The sequence below is a fragment of the Leucoraja erinacea genome, chromosome 7 (assembly GCF_028641065.1).
Source record: "Leucoraja erinacea ecotype New England chromosome 7, Leri_hhj_1, whole genome shotgun sequence".
Classification (NCBI taxonomy): domain Eukaryota; kingdom Metazoa; phylum Chordata; class Chondrichthyes; order Rajiformes; family Rajidae; genus Leucoraja; species Leucoraja erinaceus.
The window spans coordinates 46,715,670-46,740,548 of record NC_073383.1 but is presented as its reverse complement, the minus strand read 5'-3'; the positions used below and the strand labels follow the sequence as shown (position 1 = coordinate 46,740,548).

General features: G+C 42.4%; 1 protein-coding gene across 13 annotated transcripts in view; it reads left to right on the top strand.

Moving 5' to 3' along the window:
• The first annotated feature begins 1,106 nt into the window (after positions 1-1,106).
• LOC129698962 (abl interactor 2) overlaps positions 1,107-24,879 on the top strand; it is a 97,786-nt gene continuing 74,013 nt past the window's right edge. For 3 of the 13 annotated variants that reach the window (XM_055638486.1, XM_055638482.1, XM_055638485.1), the window contains exon 1: positions 1,107-1,285. In XM_055638486.1, the coding sequence (XP_055494461.1) occupies positions 1,169-1,285 (117 nt within the window). In that variant the 5' untranslated portion in view covers positions 1,107-1,168. The remainder of the gene's footprint in view (positions 1,286-24,879) is intronic. The other 10 variants (XM_055638487.1, XM_055638484.1, XM_055638481.1 and 7 more) reach the window with 5 other exon arrangements.

Here is a 24,879-nt window from a genome sequence, read left to right as displayed (position 1 = left end):
CCCGCATCTCTCCCCGCCGCTGCTTCTGCTTCCATCCCTCCCTCAGCCCCGGCTCTCCAACACCCGCGAACCATGCAGTTTATTTGAGTTTTGACATTTTCGTTGATCACATAATTATTCATGACAGAGCATGAGAAATTTGTGAGAGCGTGAGAATTTGACCAAACGCGTGATTCTCACGCTCAAAGCGTGAGAGTTGGCAGTCCTGGACTGGTCACATGGGGTTATACAGGTTCTGTGGTCATCTCTGCTGGTTACTAATGTTAGTGGGGTTTGTGAGAGATGGAATGTATGCCAATTAGAGTGACAGTCACTGAAGGATATATGTGACATAGTTGATTCTGATTGCTATGGTGATGCCACTTATTGGAATAATGTTGGTTACTCAAGTAGTTGCTAGATGGGTGATCGTTATTAATGAAAATGTTTGTTGGGAGTGTGACTGATGGCAAGAAGGGTTGTTGGTTATGAATGTAAAAATGTTGATTACGGTATGTGTGTGTGTGTGTGGGGGGGTGGGTGACAATTGTGGCTACTTTGATGAGTCACGAATGCTATATAATTACCCAAATTTTGGTGATTACTACGCTTGGATGACTGGTAGGTAGACACAACATGCTGGAGCAACTCAGCGGGCCGGGCAGCATCTCTGGATAGAAGAAATGAGTGACGTTTCGGGTCGAGACCCTTCTTCAGATAGGTGCTGGTAGTGAGATTGCTAGGATGACTGGTTAGTGAGTGGTTGTGAGGCTGCAATTGTGGTTAAGACAGGTTGTGCTGAGATTGCTGGGGAGATGCTGGTTTGGCAGGTGAATGCTGGTTGCTGGGACATGTGCTTGCTGGAGGGGAAGACTGTCAGTTGCAGGGATGGCTGGTTGCTAGGGTGTGATGTGTTGCTGGTGGTCCGATGAACACTAAAAGTTGTGGTTTCTGGAGCTGCGGTGGCGGTTGCCAGGAGAGTGACAGTTATTAGACTCGGTGGTGGTGGCTTGGGTCGTGTGGTGGTTGCAAGGGGCTGTTGGTCACCGGGGTGAATGTGGTTGCTAAGGGCGGGGGTCGGGGAGAGAAGGATCGCCCTGTCCGGAAGTGGTGGGTCCTACAACTTCCGGTTCCGGTCCCTCCTCTCGGGCTCCAGCTCCCGCATCCATCGTCGGAAGATGTGGGGAAGATGGCGGAGCTGCAGATGTTGCTGGAGGAGGAGATCCCCGCGGGCCGCCGAGCGCTGCTGGACAGTTACCACAACCTGGACCGAGTTGCCGAGTACTGCGAGAGCAACTACGTCCAGGTGAGGAGGCTGCGAGGACTGTCCTGTCGACGGTACCTGGCCACGCCCGTGGGGAAAGGGAGGGGGTCGGTCCAGCCCCGCCCGGCCCGCTGGTTTGGCCGCCTCTCTCCCCCCCCACATCACCCCCCGTCCCTCGGTCACTGCTTGCAGGCGTCTTTCTGACCTCTCGCTTCTACAGCCCCGTGTCGCGCTTTCCAGGGAAAAGCTTCCCACGACCCACTGAACCCGCCTTGGGCTTGAGGGTCCATGCCCGGCCCGACTCCCCTCGGCCACCGTGTCGTCTGATGTTCGCCCTCAGGCATTGATTCAGTCCGGCATTTATTGAGTTCAGGGTCAGAATTGTATTCCGTAATATTTATTACCCGATATGTTTTCTAACCGTTAAATTGTGTAAGATTTCTTTTAACTCCTTGATTCTGAGCCTGATGCAAGGGCTGGCCACCCTTTCCTGGCGATTTAATAATAGTGCTGCTTTTGTGGTTATGAGGGTTTCTTCGGTTCGGGGACGACTGGACTGCTGCTTGAGTTCATTAAACGGCAACTTTTTTTGTCCCCATTTTAGTTCGAATAATGTGGGTTTTTTTCTTCCGTATTTTGTTTCTTTCATAAGCCATTACTTCCCCCTCCAACCATCATATTTTGCAAAAAATAACGGGTGAGGCATGTGACCTGGAATATGTGTGGGAGAGTGGGAGGCTGCATATCATCAACTACTAAAGACAGTGACTGAGTAGATGCGGTTATGGTTCGTGTTGTTGACAGCAGGTGCCATGGCTCATTTTGCAGAATGTCGTTCAAACTCTGGGAAGAGAAAGAAGTAATTTATTGAACATGTGAAGCTCGAGTAGTAATATAAAAGGAGGACACGAATTCGAACTAAGCACTGAGAAGTGGAATGAATACAAAGTAATTTATTTGTAACAGAGAAATTGTCATACACAATGTATGAATTGGGAGCAGAAGTAGGCCACTCAGCCCTTTGAGTTTGCTACTCAAAATAATCACCTGATCATGCAGCTAGACCACAGGTTTGGGTGTCATGATGGATTTGTTTACTTGAACATGTTGTTACAATTATCATGCCTTTATGGGAAATGTGTTTATGAATTTAAAAATGATATATGGCGGGGCAATGTAATTATTTTCCTGTCACAGCCTTTCCATTTGTTAATATGGTGGCCGTTCCAGCTTAATCTACTTTAAAATCGTATGCTAGGGAAACGTTTCTTTTCCAGGTTTGTATCTTGAATAGCAGAATTCTTATATGCTCATGGTAATACGTCCTTGTAAGCTTAACATATGGCATATTGTTCAGACGCAGGTGAATTGAGTTGATGTGGAAATCAGCTGTGATCTCATTAAATGGCAGAACAGGCTGCAAGGGTTGGATTGTCTCCTTCATGAATGATTCCATAGTTTATGTGTTGGAGCTAAGTATAAATGTTTCACTTGAATCACAGGATGATGGATGAGTAGGAATTCCAGTTATTTATTCTTCATCTATCTAAACCAAAGGCACTGATCAGATCTATTCCACTGTTGATAATCAGCTATAAAGTCAGGCCATTTTCATTCACTTGCCCATCTGGAAAACACTTTATCTTCAGGTCCCTCACTTCAGTCACCCAGACTGGGATTTAGTCTTTGGATTTTTCAAGAATGTTTACCACTGTAATTGTTAATGATCCAGAACACAAATTCTCAGTTTGTCCAGACTTTATCTAAAGTGATGTCGAAAACATTCAAAATATCCTGTCGCACCTTTTCCCATGTCATGATTTCTTTTGACTGTTCCTTGGAATGACATTTTGGATTTTATTGTACATAGTCAGATAAAATAATTAAATTGTGGATTTGTACAACAGTACCAGTCAGTATGAACAGTACCAGTCAGTATGATTGTCTAGTCCACTCATTGGCCAGCTTTGTTTTTGCTGTACTGTGTATTATTCACAATATAATAGTCTGCTGTCGTCCTTGCATTCCATTATTTAAATTGCAAAATGCTAAATGGGTACAGCAGGCAGTGAAGAAAGCGAATGGCATGTTGGCCTTTATAACAAGAGGAGATGTGTATAGGAGTAAAGAGGTCTTTCTGCAGTTGTATAGGGCCCTAGTGAGACCACACCTGGAGTATTGTGTGCAGTTTTGGTCCCCTAATTTGAGGAAGGATATTCTTACTATTGAGGGAGTAGGTTTACAAGGTTAATTCCCGAAGCATGTTCCCGATGTTGGGCGAGTCCAGAACCAGGGGCCACAGTTTAAGAATAAGAGATAAGCCATTTAGAACGGAAATGAGGAAACACTTGTTCTCACAGTAAGTGGCGAGTCTGTGGAATTCTCTGCCTCAGAGGGTGGTGGAGGCTGGTTCTCTGGATACTTTCAAGAGAGAGCTAGATAAGGCTCTTAAAGATAGCGGAGTCAGGGGATATGGGGAGAAGGCAAGAACGGGTACTGATTGTGGATGATCAGCCATGATCACATTGAATGGCGGTGCTGGCTCGAAGGGCCGAACGGCCTACTCCTGCACCTATTGTCTGTTGTCTAAACTGTAAAAGATGCATTTTTAAACTGTGCTCTTCCTTGTTCTTTATTAGTACTGTGTTACCCCAAGGTCTCTGCAGCAGCTTTCAGCTGTACTAAAGCATTTAATTTTCTATCATTTGAATATAGAAAGATGGTAATATTTTGCCAATCATGTATTTCTAAACTTTGCAATCCTTCAGAGCTACTGAGAAGGTCCAATTTATTTGAAAGACTCTTAAAATTGTATTTTGTACTTAATAAAGTGAAAACAATAGGAATGGGAAACAGTACTGTGTCAATCAACAGAGTTGCTATTTGGAGAGTAACATGTCCCCTTGTTTGTTTAGGACAGATACAATATTAATTGGAGGCAGAGTAAAACTTCCCCTTCACAATCAGAAGTTGCAGAATATCACTCACTCTGTATTGATCTCTCAAAAGCATCCAGAGCAGAAACAATGGGAATAGTTTCAATTGATTCTATCAATTTCAAATTGTGTCTTTATTATTCTTGTAAGGATCCGACATGAAATTCTGTTTAGCTCTTTTATTTTGTTTAGGAAGAAGGACTAGGATGAAACATCAGAGAGAAAAAGGACGTGATATGGTACTGAGAATTGGGAAAGACAAACAACCTTACATTGAAGGGTAATGCATAAAAAGTGGCAGTAGATAGGAAAAGGCATGGGTGGACTAATGAGACCTAAAGAAAGGTGCCAGCTCAAAATGTTAACTATGCATTTCCCTCTTGGGATGCTGAAGAAGTCTGAAGAAGGGTTTCGGCCCGAAACGTTACCTATTTCCTTCGCTCCATAGATGCTGCTGCACCGGCTGAGTTTCTCCAGCATTTTTGCGTACCTTTGATTTTCCAGCATCTGCAGTTCCTTCTTGAACACCTAATCAAGGCTCAGTTTGGGGAAGAAATGAACAATTTGTGACCAATAGATGGAATTGGAACAGAGTAAAACTTGTTACTTGTTGGAGAAGGAAAGGTGAAAGTTAAAGTTCTCTGGAAGACTGAAGCTGGAGAGTGCCGAAAATGCAATTACTAGTCACGGGAAAAATAATCTGAGCTAAAAAGATATGGGAAACGTTTTGTATGTGGTGGGCATTATTCGTGCAAACAAAATTTACCTGGTATTGTTGAAGTTAGAGAAATTACAGTACTGCTAGCGGGAGAAATTATTAATAGGTTGACACTATTCAAATTAAAAATGTCAACCTGTGGAGAGCTAGGGTTGTGAATGGAAATCATTGGTCCTCTTCCAATCCATCATGGATTTCTTGTCAGATGATTGGATGGTTAGAAATGTTATATCCTTTCTCAAAAGTAAAAAAGATGATCCCGCTAACTGCGGATCAGTTAGCCTCATGTTGGAAACTTTGTAATCTAGTGCAAAATTACTTAGCAACTTAGCAGGTTGGATATCGGATATAAAATTTGCAGATATCACAAACCGAGGAACCAGGATACTGCTGGACTTCAGGAGATGACTTATGTACTGCTGATGTGGTAGAAGTGCAAGTGCTTTTTGGAGGAGAAAATGTCGAAAAGATGGTATCGCTTTGAAAAATTTGAAAGGAGCAGACGTCCTAGGAGTTCGCATACAAATCTTTAGTCGTGGCATAATACATGAAAGCTGTTCATACAAGAACTTTTTGCATTGGCCAAAATAAAGGCAAGGAAATCACTATATTCGTTAGTTAAATCAATGGTCGGGCCACATTTGACATTGCACCGAACTTTAGGTACCTGACAAACATGTCAAGTTCTTGAAAGGCACTGAGAATATAAACTGGAATGGTTATCAAACTTTAGTTACAAGGAGAGACTTTAAAACAAACAATAATTGTTTTCATTAGTCCAGAAAAGGTTGAAGAAACATTTGATAGAGGTGCTTTAAATTGTGCCTGATTTTGATAAGAGTAATTTGGGAACCTATGTTCAGTGGCAGAGAGGAAATAGATATTATGATATGAATTACAATCTGGAATACATAATTTGAAAATAATTTTGAAATGGCCTTAATGGGATAAATGATTAATGTGAAGAAAATTACATGGCTTTGGGGCTAGGACCAGGAAAGTACAATTCGTTATTCCATTCAAAAAGCTGACACATTTTTTCTTTGCTGTATTTTTATACTTTTACCACCAACTTTAACCCCTTGCCTGGACACGTTCCCAGGCTGGATTAGACTAATCCTATTTCAAATCCAATATTGTCTTTCGTAGAATGGCTTCGTACTCCACGCTCGTCCCTGGTAAAGTCCCTGTGCTACAGAAACTCTAGAAGTGACAATGGGATGAAGAAGACTCTTCCAATATTCAGCATGTGATACCAGCTGCAGAAGTTGATTATCTAAGATCTTCCAGTGCCATGAGCAAACAGTTAGAATCTTGAGGTGTTGAGGGTTCTTTCAATTTTATGGTTGTGGACTGCTGTTTTTAAGATTGTGAAGCCCAGATGTAGATTAGAAAAATAATTTTCTCAGAAGGTTGTTACAATTTTGAATTATTTCTTGAAAATTTAAAATGAAATGGATAGTTTATTGATGAAGAAAATATTTGTCCTTACTTGGAATAAGCAGACCTGTGGATGGACTGGGTGAAAGATTAGTTTGAGTTCTGTTTGTCTTTCCCCCCCCCCCCCCCCCCCCCGCCACGGGTACCATGTAATCCCGAGCTATCTGCTCCATGGTCGGATAGTCGGTGACTAAACCGTCTCCCCCACCTGGTTTGCCAGGTGAGGAGGGGGCTGTGGATCCCCAGCAGGACCAAAAACAAGACCTGTCAAAGGGCGGATGAGCTTCTAGCGAGCCAACGGCCATCCACACTTCAGTAGAAGTTGCGATCACTGTCGTACGTAGCATTGTAAGGAATGGTGATAAAGCACACACACCAAAATCCTATACTTCCAGCGGTGGAAGTCCGCAGGAACTGGACGACAGGGATGTGTGGTGCGTCCATCACCGTTCCCATTGAAAACAGACACCACTGCGTCGCTAATGTTTTCAACGATGATGAATGATCTTTAAAAAACAAAGCAGAGAATGCATTATTTATATATGATTTGGGGCTGTACAAAAGTATGTTATAGCAATGCTGAACTTTTAAATGGTGGATATGGTTTGATAAGAGTTTATGTCAGGAAGATGGACTTTAGTGAGTATTTAAGCCTTTTATCATATAACTTTCTCTAATCTGCAATTGAAAGTGACTGCATTTCTGCTGATGTAGCAGAATGTTACAGATTTTGAAATTACAAAGCGTGCCTGGTGCTGACTGATCCACTTCTGTTTGGACTGGGCCCATCCAGTGCTGATTAGTAGATTTTCTTTCCATGATTGGATTACAGAATTAGTGGAAGATAAATAGCAACGGTTTAATGTGAGGGTTTTTAATGGTTGCATGTTCACAAAGAGCGTGACGGAGTTGGGAGGTTGGAGGTATGATCTGTGCTGAGTAAACCAGGGTGGCAGATTGGATGCTGCAGTTATTATGTCCAAATGTTTGTTTTAGTGTCTCTCGGTGTGTCTTTGGGGGGGAGGGGGGTGGCTAAGGGGGAAACCACTTTCGGTCGCCTCCACCATGGAGAGGCGACTTTTCCATGAGCTCCGACCGCTGACCTGCGGCCTACATCATCTTGAAGCCGCAATCTCCGGTAGGGAAGCACAGATTCGGGACTTACCTTCCAGAAGAGAGTGCCTGTACATCTGGCTGCCCGCATAGGCAACTGCGGAGGTTTATGGCCCCGACCACGGGGGAATGATGGAGGAGGACTGACTGTACTTTGTGCCCTCCACCACAGTGAAGAATGCAGTGGTGGATGTTTGTGTTAAATTTTTATTGTGTATTGTGTGTTCATTTTATTGAACCGCTGCTGGCAAGTTCATTTCACTGCACTTTATTGTGTATGTGATGAATAAATCTGATTGATTGATTGCAATTGATTTCTGGCAGAAGGGAATATGAACTCGTGCAAATTACTTCTAATCTTGTGCCATGTTTAACTTCTACTTTAATTGTTAATTGTTAACTGAAATTGTACCCATGAGTAGTGATAGGATGCTAGTCTCGTACCTTTGTTTTTCCACAGGCTTTATTTCAGCAGTTGCCATATGATGGTGCATGTTTATACAGCAGGAGTAAAAGCAAAGAAATGTTGGTTCGGAGGTGTTGTTGAAAGGCAAGTTTAACTGTTTTGCCCGAAAGCAGTCTTTTTATTTTTGATCAGCATTAGCAAGTTAGGAATTCACAATTCAATAGAGGTGCAGTTGTATGACATGGTATAGAAACATAGAAAGCAGGCGCAGGAGTAGGCCATTCAGCCCTTCGAGCCTGCACCACCATTCAATATGATCGGCTGATCATCTAGAATCAGTACTGTGTTTCTGCTTTTTCCCCATATCCCTTGATTCTGTTAGCCCCATGAGCTATATCTAACTCTCTTGAACACATCCAGTGCATTGGCCTCCACTGCCTTCTGTGGCAGAGAGTTCCACAGATTCACAACTTGCTGGGTGAAAAAGTTTTCTTTTCAGTCCTAAATGGCCTACCCCTTATTCTTAAACTGTGGCCCCTGGTTCTGGACTCCCCATCAGGGGGGCCATTTTTCCTGCATCCAGCCTGTCCAATCCCTTAATAATTTTATATGTTTCTATAAGATGCCCTATCATCCTTCTAAATTCCAGTGAATATAGGTGGTGTTAAGCAAAGATCCTATAGCAAGCAAGATGTGCATTGTGCACTCCTGCTAAAACCAATGGGCTGACGTGTAGTACGGAGCGGAACGTCAGCCTTTTGTCGGCCATTTCAGTAAACCCAACCTGACTTTGTATATCCGTCTCGCAGTGTAATCGCAGTGTGTGTGATATGGTGTTAGATTCATGATTCATAATTCTGTTACTTTGTGTTAATGATTAATATGTTAATAAATTATAATTCTGTTAATTTTCTTTTTTAATGTTTTGGATTCAAAGCCCCGGGATTGGGATCGGACTGTGCAAATGCGGAGGGGGCACTGAGGGTTAAGAGGCTGTGCCCAATCGGCAGTGTAAAAGGAGAGACCTTTCCAATCCACGCTTCCCTCTTTCTGTCTCTGTTGTGCCTTTTCAAAATTGGTTTATTGTTTCCGCAAATAGAGAAGACCGGTTCGAAGTTTGGGAGCCGGGCAGCGAGCGTGATGGGGGAAGAAACGGAAGGGCCGTCTGTTCTCAGCTTCGGATCTCATGCCCGCCCTCTTTCACCCCTCGTCAGTGAGTCTCTTTAACGGGGCAGAGAGTCAGAGAGAAAATGAGAAGATTTTTTACCAAAGATCTTTGATTTTTACGAGGATGTTTCCGTAAACAGCTTCCGTCTCCGTACTAGTATCTTTGCTCTGCTATGGCGGACAAAGATGGCGGAGACAAAAGCCGGTTTAGGAAATGGGGCCGAAGATTACCCATGACCGTACTATGTCTTCTTCGTCGAGTGCACTATCTTGCTTGCTATAGGATCTTTGGTGTTAAGTGAGTAAGGCAGTTTTTGTGGAGCAAGAGATGTGCTACCTTCAAACAAATATCAGCTACAAAATGTGTGCAGTTTAATGTGGAGACAGTGCAGGGAAAGAATTAGAAAAGAGCTGGTTGGAAAGTGGTCTTGATGAGAATTTGAGCAAAAATTCATAACAGCCAAAACAGATTTTGCAGTATGCACGAACCACCGCATTTTTCTATGTTAAAGGCACTATATAATGTATGTGGCTTGTTCTGACAAGAAAAATGTATAGCGCTGACAAGCATGAATTCCACTTGAAGATTAATGTATGACCAGAATGCATGCATATGTTCAGGGATAGGCAATCCTGTGAAATTGTATGTCCCATTTCAGTTAATGTCAGAATGATATGGACTGGGTATGGGAGAGTAATTACACCAGAAAGACTGAATGGTTAGACGCCATGCCAGAGGGATGAGTGTGAATGGGAGTGCTAACATCCCAGCGAGATGCTCATAGGTAGAAAGGTTGTTGCCCCAGCGGAACAGATGGGAATGGGAGAACCAATATACTATTGATTTGTGTATGAGCAAAACGATTTGGGTATCATTTCTTTTTTAGCTGCTCTGGAAAACAGTTTAGAGGCAGAGCCAATCAGGCTGTGAATGAAAATCCAACAACCTTTGTGAGCAAGCCTGCAATGGGTATTGAGAAAAAAAACATGCAGCTGGAAAGACCCTGCTGGTTTTATTAAGTGTAAAAGTATAAAGTATAATGTCATTCACGCTCTGAATTGTTATAGTTAGCATATTTTGTGATAGAATTGTTCAGAATCAGACAAATTTAATGGTATTTGTAGAATGAGGACTTGAGTGATCATAATTAGGTTTCCAACTTGCCACTTTAATATTTGATGCAGTTTTTCCATTGCTGCCTTGTAACTTTGTGATGAAATTACTGCATTAAGTTTGTTGCAAGGCTTAACTGGAAACATTCTGATCTTTGAGTCCAAGTAATGTTCAGCTAATGTTCAATGTCTCTCTTATGGGTCTGACGAGGGAAGAAATTTGACGAGTTTGAAGCAAAACTTCAACCAGATTTGCAGCCTGGTTACAATGGCATGAGGAATAATGCTGTTTGGGATGGGATGAAGATCAGAAGATCACTGTGAAATATTTTTTTGGAAAAGAAACTAGAGCAGTCTTCTGACAATTGTGGTTTAGCATGCCAGGAAGAATAATTGTATTTTGGGTATTAGGAAAGAACCTTAAACCTTCAAGTCAATTTAAAGTTGGTAAGGAAATTTATAAAATATTGGGAGAGAGCAGGTTAAAATTACCGTCTCTTGAACAGTTAAGTGTTATATTGTCACATGGGCTAAGTGTTCGGCTGGCGACCGGAAGGTAGCCGGTTCGAATCCCGCTTGGAGTGCATACTGTCGTTGTGTCCTTGGGCAAGACACTTCACCCCCCTTTGCCTGTGTGTGAGTGATTGGCGGTGGTCGGAGGGGCCGTAAGCGCAGATTAGCAGCCACGCTTCCGTCAGTCTGCCCCAGGGCAGCTGTGGCTACAGAAGTAGCTCACCACCACCGAGTGTGACTGAGGAGTGAATGAATAATGCGATGTAAAGCGCCTTGAGTATCTAGAAATGCGCTATATAAATCCCATCCATTATTATTATTATTATTACTTGCAGCAGTACAACAGATGTATATATATTACTCTGTAAAACCCATAACAAACAATAAAAAATATATACATTTTTCTTTGCATTATTATTGCTTGTTTGCCTGCTTTTATTGATACATTTAAATAAAAACAAGCAAAAAAACAAACAAAGTGAAAAATAATGCCCCCAAGTTTATATTGTTCAGAGCCTATTTGGAGATTGTAGTGAACCTGGACATTACAGTTTTCAGACTTTCTCAGTTTTCTATAAACATAAGAAATCGTCTTTATACAAAGGTCACACAACCATCACCTATGCATTATCTCTTATCTCAACATAAGTACATTTAAACAGCACAACCCAAATCTCAGACTGTTATCTAGCCTTGCTGTCTAAGACCCAACATAAACAACCATAAACACTCTTTATAACACACCTGAGCTCAAAGATGTGTCACAAAGAAAGAACAAATGGTGCCTATGTCCTGGGAAGAGACCCCATTAACAACCTATACTCTAAACATAAAATTAAACAAATACAACTTCTGACAGCGTTATAGCTGCTTCAAAGCAAACAAAGCGATGTCTACTCAGATCAACATTTCCATGTTATGATAAGCCATCTGTTCTGTGTGTGTGTTCTTTGCACTTTATTTCTTTGTGGGGACATGTATTTCTAAAAACCCCAACTCCAAGCCCTTCTCTTACAACTTAACATAAGTTCCTCACACAAAAGTTATTATCTGAGCAATTCTATTATATAAATCCTCAACCCTTAATCATGGGTTAATATCTTGGATTTTCATGCAGCATTTTGAAATTAGATGTCGGTTTCACCATTCCACTGCCTATAAGAAGATGAGATATAAATATGAGTCATGGAACTGACCCTTCAGCCCAACTTACCCATGCCAACGTAGGTGTTCCATCTCCACTAGTGCCACCTGCCTGCGTTTGGCCCACATCCATCTAAACCTTTCCAATCCATGCACCTGTCCAAATGTTTGTTAAATGTTGTTATAATACCTGCCTCAACTACCTCCTCTGGAAGCTCGTTTCATATACCCACTAGTCTGGAAAAGGTTGCTCCTCCGGTTCCTATTAGATTTTTCCCCTCGCACCATAAACCTACGTCTCTGGTTCTTGATTTGCCTGCCCTGTGTAAAAATAACCTGCGTCTACCCTGTCTATTCCCCTCATGATCTTACACATCCAACATCCTCCTCTTTCACTCCAAAGAATATAGTCCTAACTTGCCCAGCCTCTCCCTGTAGCTCGGCCCCGCAAGTCCTGGCACCATACTCATGAATCTTCTCTGCATTCTTTCCAGCTAACGATATCCGTTCTAGAGCAGGGTGACCAAAAACTGAAAATAATATTCCAAACGTGGCTTCACCAACGTCTTGTACAACTGTAATATAACACCCAACTTCAATACTCAATATTCTAACTGATTGTACCGAAAGCCTTCTTGACCACCCTATCTACATGTGATGTCACTTTCAAAGAAGTATGTACTTGAACTTCTTGTTCCATCTGCTCTACAACACTCCCCAGGGCCCTGCCATTCACTTCCATGGTTTGCCAAACACTTATCTGCATTAGACTCCAGTAATCATTCCTCAACCCACTTGCCAGACTAATCAAGATTCTGCTGTAACTTTTGATACCCATCTTTTTTTGTCTGCGATGCCACCCACTTTGGTGTCATCTGCAAACTTATTAATCATGCCGTCTATATTGTCTAAATTGTTGATATAAGCCACAGACAATAATGGACCTAGCACCAATCTCTGAGGCACACCACTGGTCTAAGGCCTCCAGTCTAAAAAACAACCTTCCACTGTCACCTGCTTCCTTCTCTAAAGCCAATTCTCTATTCATTTGGCTTGTTCTTCCTGGATCTCCTGCGATCTAACCTTCCAGAGCAACCAGTCATGCACGTCCTTATCAAGTGCCTTGCTTAAGCCAATATAGACAAATCTTCAGCTTTGCCCTCATCAACGTTTTGATTGTTACTTGTAAAATCTCAATTAGATTCGTAAGACACAATCTCCCATATACAAAAGCATGCTGACAATCCCTAATCAGCCTCTGTCTATACAAATGCTTATATATCTTAACCCTCAGAATACTCTTCAGTAACCTGCCCACCACAGATGTTAGGCTCACTGAACCCAGGTTTTTACTTGCAGCCCTTCTTAAATAGGGACACAACATTAGCTTCCCGCTCCCCAACCGTGTCCATTAATAATTCATATTATCTCAGCGAGGGCATCTGCAATTTCTTTTCTAGATCTTACACGGATCAACAACAAACTGGTTAAAGGTAAACCAAGCCAAACTTTAATCGATTCGTCAGACGGGAGTGGCAGGAATTACAAAGAGCACAAACGTTGCTCAGTCTCCCTGACTTCCACTCTTCGAACAAAGAGGGATTAGTGTAGTTATAAATTTTTCTTACCAGTAAAACATACCTACCAAGTCTGAATATGGCATGATTGAAAGATTCAATGGCCTTTCAGAAGATAGGAAAAGCTGGGTCCAAATCAAGCTCATCCAATAACAAGTTATTGCTTATCTCTGCAACGTCAGCTATTTTTTTTCAATCTTGGCTTCTTTATGGCCTTGAAAGAAGCACATGTTATTACACAGGTTTCCATCTTAATGCCTTTATTAAAAAGACAACCTGTCCTCCATATTGTGTTCCATATAATTTTGTAAATTATATTAGATTTATATTCGGAAGTGGCGTCGCTGCCTTGCAGCTGCGGCTCGCCTGCAGTCCGTTTGTCTTTTCTGTTTTTTTTGTTTTCTCTTGTCCCGTTTTTACAGTTTATTTCGGTTTATTTAGTTGTGTATGTGTGGGGGGGGGGGGGGGGGTGTAACATGTTTTTTGACTCTTCCTTCGGGGGGGGGATGCGACCTTTCTTGCCATATCCCCCGTCTCCGTGTCCGTCTGCGCTGAGGCCTATCACGGAGCTGGCGGCCTCCAACTGCGACCGACCTCGAGGCTCCAGAGGCAGAGCCAGGACTTACCAACATAAGGCTGGCCGACTTCAGGGCTGTGGTTGCGGTGCAACCCAACTTCTCACCCGACTTTGGAGGCTCGGCCGCGGGCCAGCGGATGACATCGTCGGGAGCTCGCAGGTCACAGGTGGAGACCTGTTTTTCCGGAGCTCCCGCAACCACAGCTGCGTCCGCAGGACTGGAGGGCGGCAGCTTCGACCGCCTCGGGCCGCGGAGTTTGAACCGGCCCGTTTGCGGAGCACGGATTCAGCCGCGGGACTTACCTACCATCACCCGGCGGGGTCACAACATCGGAGGCTTGGATTGCCCTAGCGCAGAGGGAGAGCAAGGAGGGAAGAGACAATGACTTTGGGACTTTAAACTGTGTTGAGTGTTTGTTATTTAGTCTATGTTATGACTGCAGGCTAAACCATTTTGTTGCACTGAAAAGTGCAATGACAATAAATTGAATCAAGATCAAGATCAAGATTTGACTATTAGCTCTTTCAATATAAGATTAAATTTGGTGTGTCTGCTATCTTTCCACAGTTTAGAATACTCTCCCCTTTCACTGCCTAATCAATTATTTTCTTAGTCTTTGTTAAAATTTTGAACATGCAAATTATCTATGCTCATCATTGTATTGAAACCTAATGACTTGCCATTAGTCCCGCTGAGTTACTCCAGCATTTTGTGTCTACCTTTATGCCAATGGAAAACTTTGAATTGTGAGACGCGATTCAGATTAGAGTTGTGTAGTAATGTTCCTTGAAATTCAGAAAGTTAAGATTGATTTCATCAAACATTTAAAGAAACTAGGTTGACGGAAGAGGTTTATGTGGGTTAGGTGGCTAAAACAACGGTAATAGTGAAGAATAGATCCATTGTCTTTCTTGATTGAAGTTAGGAAAAGCCTTTCCATGTTAAGGGGTAGTAATTTGGATTTCTCTTAAACAAATAACAATTTATGCTCGGACAGTAAATTTTAAATCTGAAATAATTAGACCTTTGTTGAGCAAAGCTAATATGTTGGGCAAGTTCACTAATCTTTTTACGTAGTGGCTTGAAGACTTACAACAACCCGCATTTCCATTATTCCCGGGCCAAATTAGTTTTCAAATGCAAGGAATTCTCTTAATTATCAAATGTCATCAGCTGAATTAATATTGTTTGGACATTTTTGTTGCACAATTCAAATATTTTCATTTATCAATAATCCCCGCTCCTTAAATTTGGCTAGAGTACCAAGGCTAATTTCAGAATTGTGATTACCTGAGCCATTGACTTTTTCTACATTTATTTCTGGGTTCACTTTGGTACTTTGGTTCTCCCTGCAAGATTATTAATGAAATGAACATGCTTTTTTAACTTAAATTCATGCTTTTCTGGATCCTGAAGCTCATGCTTCTTTGTCTTCCTTCCCTTCAAAAATTGGGGTGTCGCTATAAGACTACTCGCAGTAATGTTATGGAACAATAACTTGCCTGCTTTGAATCAATATTCATGTCTGCTTCTGTTTCTCTGTTGTGCATTGTGGTTCCTATCTTGTATGTTGTCTGTTTGTCTTTGTGGTGTGTTTTGATGTTTTTTATCTCTTCCCACTGTTGGCTGAAACAGCAAAAAGGACAAGAAAGTGAATACACATAACCTGAAAAGCTCATCTATGAGGCATTTTTTAAACATATACAGATAAAGGGATTCTGCTTGCATAAGGTCTTAAGTTGAATTTTAATCAGTTCGCATTAATCTTCATGGTGCAAAATCAAGGCAATAGCTTGCTTGGTTGGTGACAATTCTTGACAAGTAAAATGCTTTGCAAAGTGAATACAATTCTTTCCCCTTAAATCGAATTGCAGGAAATTAAAGTGATTTTTCTATTGCTCATTCTGCTCTTGTTCAATTGCTCCTTGTACTGTGTAAGAGGGAACTGCAGATGCTGGTTTAAACCGAAGATAGACAGAAAAATCTGCAGTAACTCAGTGGGACAGGCAGCATCTCTGGAGAGAAGGATGGGTGACATTTCGGGTCAAGTCCTTCTTCAGACTCAATGTACTGTGCCTGAAAGTCTGCAGCATGGCATTGGACTGCCACTTGCAGTATTCTTCAAGTCGCTTTTTTAGACTACAATTTATAGCAACATACGTTATTATTTTTCCGTCGAACACTTGGCTATCTCTGGTCAGAAAATGCTGAAGTACCCAGGATGGCACAGTGCCACAGTTGGTAGAGCTGCTGCTTCAGTGCCAGAGACCCAGGTTCGATCATGACCTCGGGTGCTGTCTGTGTGGAGTTTGTATGTTCTCCCTTTTGATAAACTGAGTTATTTTGTCAATCTGCCACTTCTTTGGCCATTCTCCCAACCTTCTGCAGACTCCCTGCTTTCTCTACATTACATGCCTCTCCATCTATCTTCATTTCATCTGCAATCTTGGCCACAAAGCCATCCATTCCATTATCCAAATCATTAATATACCAGGTGAAAAGAAGCGGACCCAACAGGCGCAACTGGTGGAGATGGCATGAAAAATCCCTGTCCCCCTGTCCCCATCATGCAGCCTGCATGTTTTTTTTTTCAATTAGTTTTAGTGCACAGTCAGTCCCGGGCTCGCAGGCGACCTGGGAACTGCAACAAGTCCAGGGGCCCCGCAGGTGACCTGGGCGCTACCGACCTGGGAACTGCAGGTAGTCCAGGGGACGCTAGGGATCTGGGAACTGCAGTCAGTCCCGGGGCACACGGGCGATCTAGAAACTGCAGGAAACTAATTGGAAAAATACATGAAAACTATTATTAGTATGTATTATTACTAATTTATGTATTATTAGTATGTATTATTACTTATTACTCATTTAGTTAGTATGTATTATTACCTCCATTTATTACCTATGGCGATAGATGTGGCCAGCCATCCGCTCACAAAAATGGGTCCTGGCCCCTATGCAAAAAAGACCTGCAGACCTATGCCGACCCCTGCACCAAACTCTTGGTCCTGTCCCGCCGGCCTTTTTCAAAATTTAGCAACTCAAAATGGGGGTGCGTCTTCGATGCCGGGAAATACGGTAACCATGTTCTCCATAGATGCTGCCTGACCCTCTGAGTTACTCCAGCAATTTGTCTTTTTTTGTAAACCAGACTCTCCAATTCCTTATTTCTCCCTCAGCTTTAGTTATTTTCTGGGTCATTAAAGTATTTTAAAGTAAAATGCAAAGATGCCAGGGAGTTTTATTTATTCAACGAAATAAAGGAAAGGAACCTTGCCGAGTAGCAACCAATATAATTTCAGATATAGTGTTAAGAAGATGCCTGGTTTGACCCCCAACCTGTGCTGACAGTATCGGTCTTGAAGTTCTGGTTTCATGTGCTTTTAGGCTTTCGGTCAGGAAACACAATATCTGCCACAGTTCCTAGGCCTTTTGTCAATCTTGAGAGCTCTGCTCGAAGATGCCTTCTAGGATGCCTGTTTGCATCAGGTTAGGTGGTTACTGGCATTTGCTCGCTTTTCTTCTTTTCTTTTCTTTTCTTTCCTTCCTTCTTTCTTTCTTTTCTTTCTTTCCTCTTTCTTTCTTCTTTCTTTCTTCTTTCTTCTCTTTCTTTTTCTTCTTTCTCTCCTTCTCTTTCTTTCTTTCTTCTTCTTTCTCCTTTCTCTTTCTAGCCTTTCAGCTAAATGGAGGTACAGAGCAGCTGCTGCTTTTAGCAGATCTGAAAACCAACAAGGTACAAAGTTTTGGATAGGAAAGACGAGGATGTTGATGATTAAGGTACTGTGTGCAACTGCACTGAAATGTAAGGCTCATTATTTTTATATATACACATATAAGAGTTTGTTTCCAAAACATACATTATGTACAGCTCATGGACAGTCTGTACTTTTGTAAACCTTGACTGTACCAGTATGTATGGTGGGATGCAATCCATAAATATGGATACGGTGCAAATTCCTCCACTTGTGGATTCTCTGCAGTTCCCTTTTTGCTCATCTTTTGTATCTAGAATTGTTTACATCAACTGAAGGAGTTTTTTCCACAACTTAGAATGCTTGAAGTCTGGATATTGATTCTGCTGGATGTTGTACATGAGCAAATGGGTGTGAAGCTGCCAATAAAATTAACTTGGATGCCTTTGGTGCAAAAGATTGGTTAGGTATGGTGACCTTGACATTTCGACATGCAGCAGAAGGGCATTAATCCTTCAAATGTATGTCTACTCCCATCAAGTAGCGTCTGCATCCCCACAGCACTTGTGATTTATACATTTGCAGTTGTCAGGCTGTTTTAAGATGTATTCACTTCCTCAGCACTAATACCCTCCCAGAAAATCTTGCAGTTGAATTTTAGTGAAATACCGTCTACCCTCGTTATTACGACCTCTTTATAAACGGATTTTGGTTATAGCGGACTGCGGCGTCCATTCACGGTGGCGGCGGGTTGGCAGGCAACGCAGAGCGCAGCATAGAGATAGGTAGTGGAAAGTGGACAGTAGGGAGAGGGTGAGCAGTAAAACACTCTTGAAGAACATTGCATTGGGCATGGGTTTGCAGCTGCTGCAACAAAGCAAGGTCATAGATGCAGTGTGCGTCACTGCACCTGCTATACTTCTATCAGAACTGCCCGCAACATCCGCTGTTCCAGAGAAAATACTCCAAGTCGGTTCAATCACTCCCTGTTGCTAATTCCCCCTAATCCAGGCAACATTCTGGTACACCAGCTCTGCATGGCCTCTACATCCTTCCTGTGGTGAGGTTACCACATCTGCACACACCACTCCCAGTGCAGCATTACCAAAGTCCTATAAAGCTGCATCATGACTTCCTGACTCTAATACTCAAACCACAATTCCACATGGCCACAACATCATAGTCCCGAACATCAGTCCAGGCTCTTAAGCTTGTCTGCTTTCTCCACAATACTACTTGCATTGAAAAAAACACGTCACCCATCAGTTTCACCATATTCCTTCACCACTCCCAGTCTGTATTTGGTTTGAGACTTGTTGGTCCTAATCGCTGCCTTCCCATCACTCCTTCGAATGCCTGACCTACTACTTTGGTTTCCAGTCCCCTGCCTTTCTAGCCTAAATCCTCCCAAGTAGTACTAGTGAGCCACCCTTCAATGATACAGGAACTCTCTCATTCAGATGCAACCCAGCCCTTTTGTACTGGTCACCTCTGCCCTAGAAGAGATCCCAATGGTCTAAACCGCGTGGCACTGGGAGTAATCCAGCAATTACTATCCTTGGGATCTTGCTTTTTAATCTTCTAACTCACAATATTCACTTGAGATAGACACAAAAAGCTGGAGTAACTCAGCAGGCCAGGCAGCATCTCTGGGGAGAGAAAATGGTGATGTTTCAGGTCGGGACCCTTCTTCAGACCCTTCTGAGTCTGAAGAAGGACCTCGACCCGAAACATCACCCTTTCCTTCTCTCCAGAGATGCTGCCTGTCTTGCTGAGTTACTCCAGCTTTTTATGTCTATCTTCAGTTTCAATGAGCATCTGCAGTTCCTTCCTACCAAATATTCACTTTTCAGGAGCTCATCCGTTTTCAATAGACAATAGGTGCAGGAGTAGGCCATTTGGCGCTTCGAGCCAGCACTGCCATTCAATGTGACCATGGCTGATCATCCCCAATCAATAGACTACAGGTGCAGGAGTAGGCCATTTGGCGCTTCGAGCCAGCACTGCCATTCAATGTGACCATGGCTGATCATCCCCAATCAGTACCCCGTTCCTGCCTTCTCCCCATATCCCCTGACTCAACCCCTCGTGGATATCCTGGACCCTGACACCAGGGAAGCAGTGCGCCATCCTAGAGGTTTGTTTGCTGCTGCAGAATCGCCTGTCTGTGCCCTCTAACTAATGAGTCTCCTTTCAAAATAGCTCTGCCTGACTTTTCCCCTCCTCGCTGGGCCTCAGAACTAGACCTGATATCAGTCTGGACCATTGATGCTGTCGTTGCTCTCTCTTGACCAGTCCTTTGCCACAACAGTATCCTGTTGTCGAGGGGAACGGCCCCAAGGTAATCCTGTACTTTCTGCCTACTCTCTATCCTGAGACCACGTGCATCTTACGCTTGACCACCTCACTGTAACTCTTACCTGTAACACTCACACCCTGGGATGATCCTGAAGTCATCCAGCTGCAGCTCCTGTTCCCTTAGTGTGGTCCTTAAGAAGCTGCAGTTGCACGCATTTACTGCAGGTGTAGTCTTCAGGGAAACAAGAATATTTTTCCAACATCCTGCAGAAGATGTATTCCACTATCCCACCTATCACATCCTCAACACCAAAAACTGCAAGTTGCTGTAAGTTTTTAAGTATATAATAACAGTAGGATATAGTACCAGCAAGTCCTAATGTTTATAACTGCAGTAATTGCATGGCATGCTGGAAATATACTGCGATGGAACAGAAAGGAACACTGTTCTGATAATCTTTCTATGTGGAAACTGTCAATAGCTATAATAAGCACGCTTATACACTTCAAACAGTTCCTCTAGTTCATGGTCTCCTATCTTTAAGTTTATTCCATAGGACTAATGTGGATTTGTAAACAATTGTTGGATATATTTTCTGCTTGCTATTCCACCTGTCTTGATTACCTGCCTTTTTAAAAAGCTGTTGGGGTTCATCACTGAAAAATGGTTAATGCCATTTGGTATTGCTCTCTCCTGTGGCTTATCAGTCTATTATCCATCTGCATGTACATTCAGTCATGAGCAGCACATTTAGTTCACAAATTCAAATTAATAAATCTGCAGCTTTATTTTCCTCCTTTTCTCCTTTGTTTTCAAAATAATTGCAGGTGCGAAAGGCCATTTGTATTTATCATCTGGAGAGCTCCCTGATGTGAACAGTAATTTCAAGTTGTTTAACACTTATGCTTCTACCTTCATCCCTCAAGATTTAGACACCTGACATCATGTTTGGAAGGCCTGAATCTAACCTGATACGTAACAGCAGTGATTGGTCAAGTGTGAAGGCGCACACAGACCTCTCACCTTACTGTTCAAGATTGTAGCCCACTCTTGATCTAATCTTTCCATGACAGTTAGTATTTTTTTGTGTGCAGATTGTTTGGTTAATTGTCTGCATATTGAATCAGTACGATCTTTAGGCTCTAAATGCAACGTTTGGGCTAAGGGTCCAAAGTGTGGTGGGTAAGGACGTAACCTTGAATTAACATCAGAAGCTGCTCATAAACAGTAATGAGTTAAATTATTGAAGTGTGCTTACAGTATCCTTTTACCTGCAGTCTTTCCTGAAGTTTCTATCTAACAGTTTTAAATTGATTATTCTATGTCTAGGAAAGCATGTTCGGCTCTTCCATTAGTGAAGGCATCAGAGAAGAAAGACAGGAAGTGATGTTGAATCTGTATAACATATTGATTAGGTTACAATTGGAGCATTTAATGCAGTTCTTGGCATTCAATGCAGGAAGGATATTAGAGCGGTCAAAAGAGGTTTATGTTGCTTTATCTTCATAGGTAGTTACAATTATGGCAGAAGGTCTCAATAGCTGGAGCTTCTTCACTGCAGTAGACATTCAATTGGAAATTCAAAAAATAAAATTATTGGAGACAAATAAGGAGTATAAAGCTTTTCCCTATGTTGGTAAGAACATAAATGGGGTGCTTTAGCAAAAATGGTTATTCAAACCGGGATGATTTAGTCATTTGAAAGTGACTGACAAAACGTTTGAGGGAAGATCTGAAAGACTACGGCAAAAAGGTAATAAACCTGAGTAGGTCTAGAGAGACCTGATTGGAAAACTTTATGCGACACTTTAAAAAAAAATCTATGATGGTATTGCTGTGTAATAACTTTAATTGCTGTGATATAAAAAAGCGTATAACATTAACATTAGGCTCCAAAACATTAAACATGCAACAGGGTATAGACAAGTCATTGTGCTCCATGTGTAATATACTATCACTATAAAATAGTGCAATGGCTGGGTGTAGGCATGTCATTATGTACACTTGAGGTGGATATGGGTTAGTTGCTGGGACACCGTTCTGTTGGGAATAAAGATCTGTCATTGTTTAACACCAAGATAGAGTACAGATGGATACGTGGATGTCACTTAGTGATCTGTTCTTGTGGGTTGAATCTGACTGGATGTAAGATGACTGAATATACATTTTGTCTGCTCCACTGCGAAATCTCCTCAAGGTATGTCTACTTTGAAGAAGTTCTCCTCTCTCCGAGAGTTCTGCAACATCCTCTCTCGCTGCTCCCCCTCTGTGACTCCTCCTGTCATTTTTTTTAAAATTGTTCTTTATCTCTCCACGTCATTGTCTATATCTCTTTATTCCCTTATTCCTAACCAGTCTGAAGAAGGGTCTCGACCCGAAATGTCACCCATTCCTTCTCTCCAGAGATGCTGCCTGTACTGCTGAGTTACTCCAACTTTTCGTGTCTATTCCATAATTATTGTTTCATTTAAATTTTGAGGTTGGAAGCTGTATTCAGTCATTGACGCTGAGGCACTCTAGGACCTTAATGTCCCCATGAAACATACCAAAAATGTTCAAGCCATTGCTAAGAATTAATAAGAAAAAATTGAACCATGTATTTCACTGATGTAATGGGAAACACTGTGTAAATAGGTAAGTTTGTAAATGGGAGTAGGGAGAAATGGAGGAGGCTCAGAACAGAAAGGTCAGTATGGGAATGGAAAGGGGAGAATGCTAAAATGGTCAGCAATTCAGAGGTCAGTAGACCTTGGAGCATCAATGTTCTGGTCATCAAGTCCATGCTTGGTCTTGCTGATGTATAGTAAGTAAGTAAGTTTATTGGCCAAGTATTCACATACAAGGAATTTGCCTTGATGCTCTGCCCACAAGTAACAACATGACATACAGTGACAGTTACGAATTACTCCGAAAACACTAAACATTAATAACAATAAAACATAAATGATAAAACACCGTTGATCAAGCATTGAACCAACAAAATATCAGATCAAAGGGAGGCTACAGATTTTTGGCTGTTGAGTGGAGCAACTACTCGTGAATAAAAACTTTTTATACCTGGCTGTGGCAGCTTTGACAGTCCGGAGTCGCCTTCCAGAGGGAAGTGATTCAAAGAGTTTGTGGCCAGGATGAGAGGGGTCAGAGATGATCTCGCCTGCTCGCTTCCTGGCCCTTGTAGTGTACAGTTCATAGGAGGCCACCGATGAAGTTAGTGGTGGTGCATGTGAACTGTCTTGCCTGGAAGGACTGCTGGGATCCCTTGATTGAGGCATGGGGTATAGGGATAGGTGTTATCTCCTGTGATTGCAGGGGAAAGTACCTGGAGAAGGGGTGGTTTGGGTTGTAAGTGATGAGTGACCCAAGGAGTTGCAAGGGGATGGTTTCTGCAGAGGACCGAAGGGGATGGAGATGGGAAGATGTGACTGGTAGTAGAATCACTATGGAGGTGATGGTAATGTGAGAGGATGATGTGTTGGGTGTGGAGGCTGTTGAGGTGAAAGTTTAGAGAAAAGGACATTGTAGAATTGCTGCTGTGGATAGTGAGTGAGATGGAGACACTGGGAAAGTGAAGAAAGCAGATGAATAATTTCAACAGCTTCGTTATGTAAACTTTTTGACAAATCATCGGAAGGGAAGAATCAGCAATTATTATGATGGCAGTGTGGGTCTTCATCAACCTTACGAGTATGGATAATTGGAGGGAAATTGTTCAAGGTGATTTGCAATTCAGCCAGACATTTGGAATGAGCTTTAGATATTCAGCTGAAACATGCAGATGCATCTGTTAGGTATGTTAATTATCAACATGGAGAATCTGAATAACACATGCATAAACCTAAGGATTGTATTTATTCATTAATAAAAACATCCTATCAGTATTTACTCTTCTGTTTTCACCCATTGATCTAACTGAATTTGTAGAGTAAATTACTTATTTGTGCTGGTTATTGCCAAAAGGAATCAAGTGGGAGTTGATGAGTGTGTGAGAGAAGTTGCAGGGACTTGGGGAATTAAGGATGAGTGATGTGGACTGGTGGCATTGCTCCCCAGGAGCTGGAGAAGACTTAGTGGCTAAGTTGGTCTCCTTGTTGTTTGAAGTAAAACTAAGCATAACAGCAACAAATTTGACCAGTTGATATATTTCAATTTTCAATAAAAAATAATGATGCATTGTACAAACATTGACCGTCTAAAGGGCCTGTCCCACGAGCATGCGACCTGCATGCGGCAAGCGCAATCTAAAGGGCCGGTCCCACCTGCATGCGGCAAGCGCGACCTAACGTAGTCGCTTGAGCCGTACGGCATGCGGCAAGCGCGACCAAACCAGAAGCGGGAGCCGCGCGGAGGTCGAGTGAGTGACACGGCGTGGAATTTTTAAACGTGGTCAGTTTTTTGGAGCCCGGCGCAATGTCGGCACCAGCTCCGCACAACTCCATACAGCTCCGGCGATCGAAGTGGGACCAGCCCCGCGAGGCCGTACGGCTCAAGCGACCACATTAGGTCGTGCTTGCCACATGCTGGTGGGACTGGCCCTTTAGTCTAGATTAGAGATCCAGCATGGAAACGGTTCCTTTGACCCATTGAGTCCACACCAATCATCGATCACCCATGTACACTAGTTCTATATAATCCCACTTAATATAATATATAAATTATGCCTAATATATACTCCCTGCACATTTGGGCCAATTTTTAGGCCAATTAAGGCCCGCAAGTCTTTATGTTGCTGGAGGAAACCGGAGTTCCCAGAGAAAACCCAAATGGTCACATGGAGAATGTGCAAACACCATTTTTCGGTCTGGAGACCTGTGACTAGTGGCTTGCCTTTGGGATTGCTGATCCCATTGCTATTCTCCATCTATATCAATGGCTTGGATTAGAATGTAGAAGGCATGACGATACTAAAATAGGTTGTGTCGTAGAAGAGGAAGATGATTATCAAGA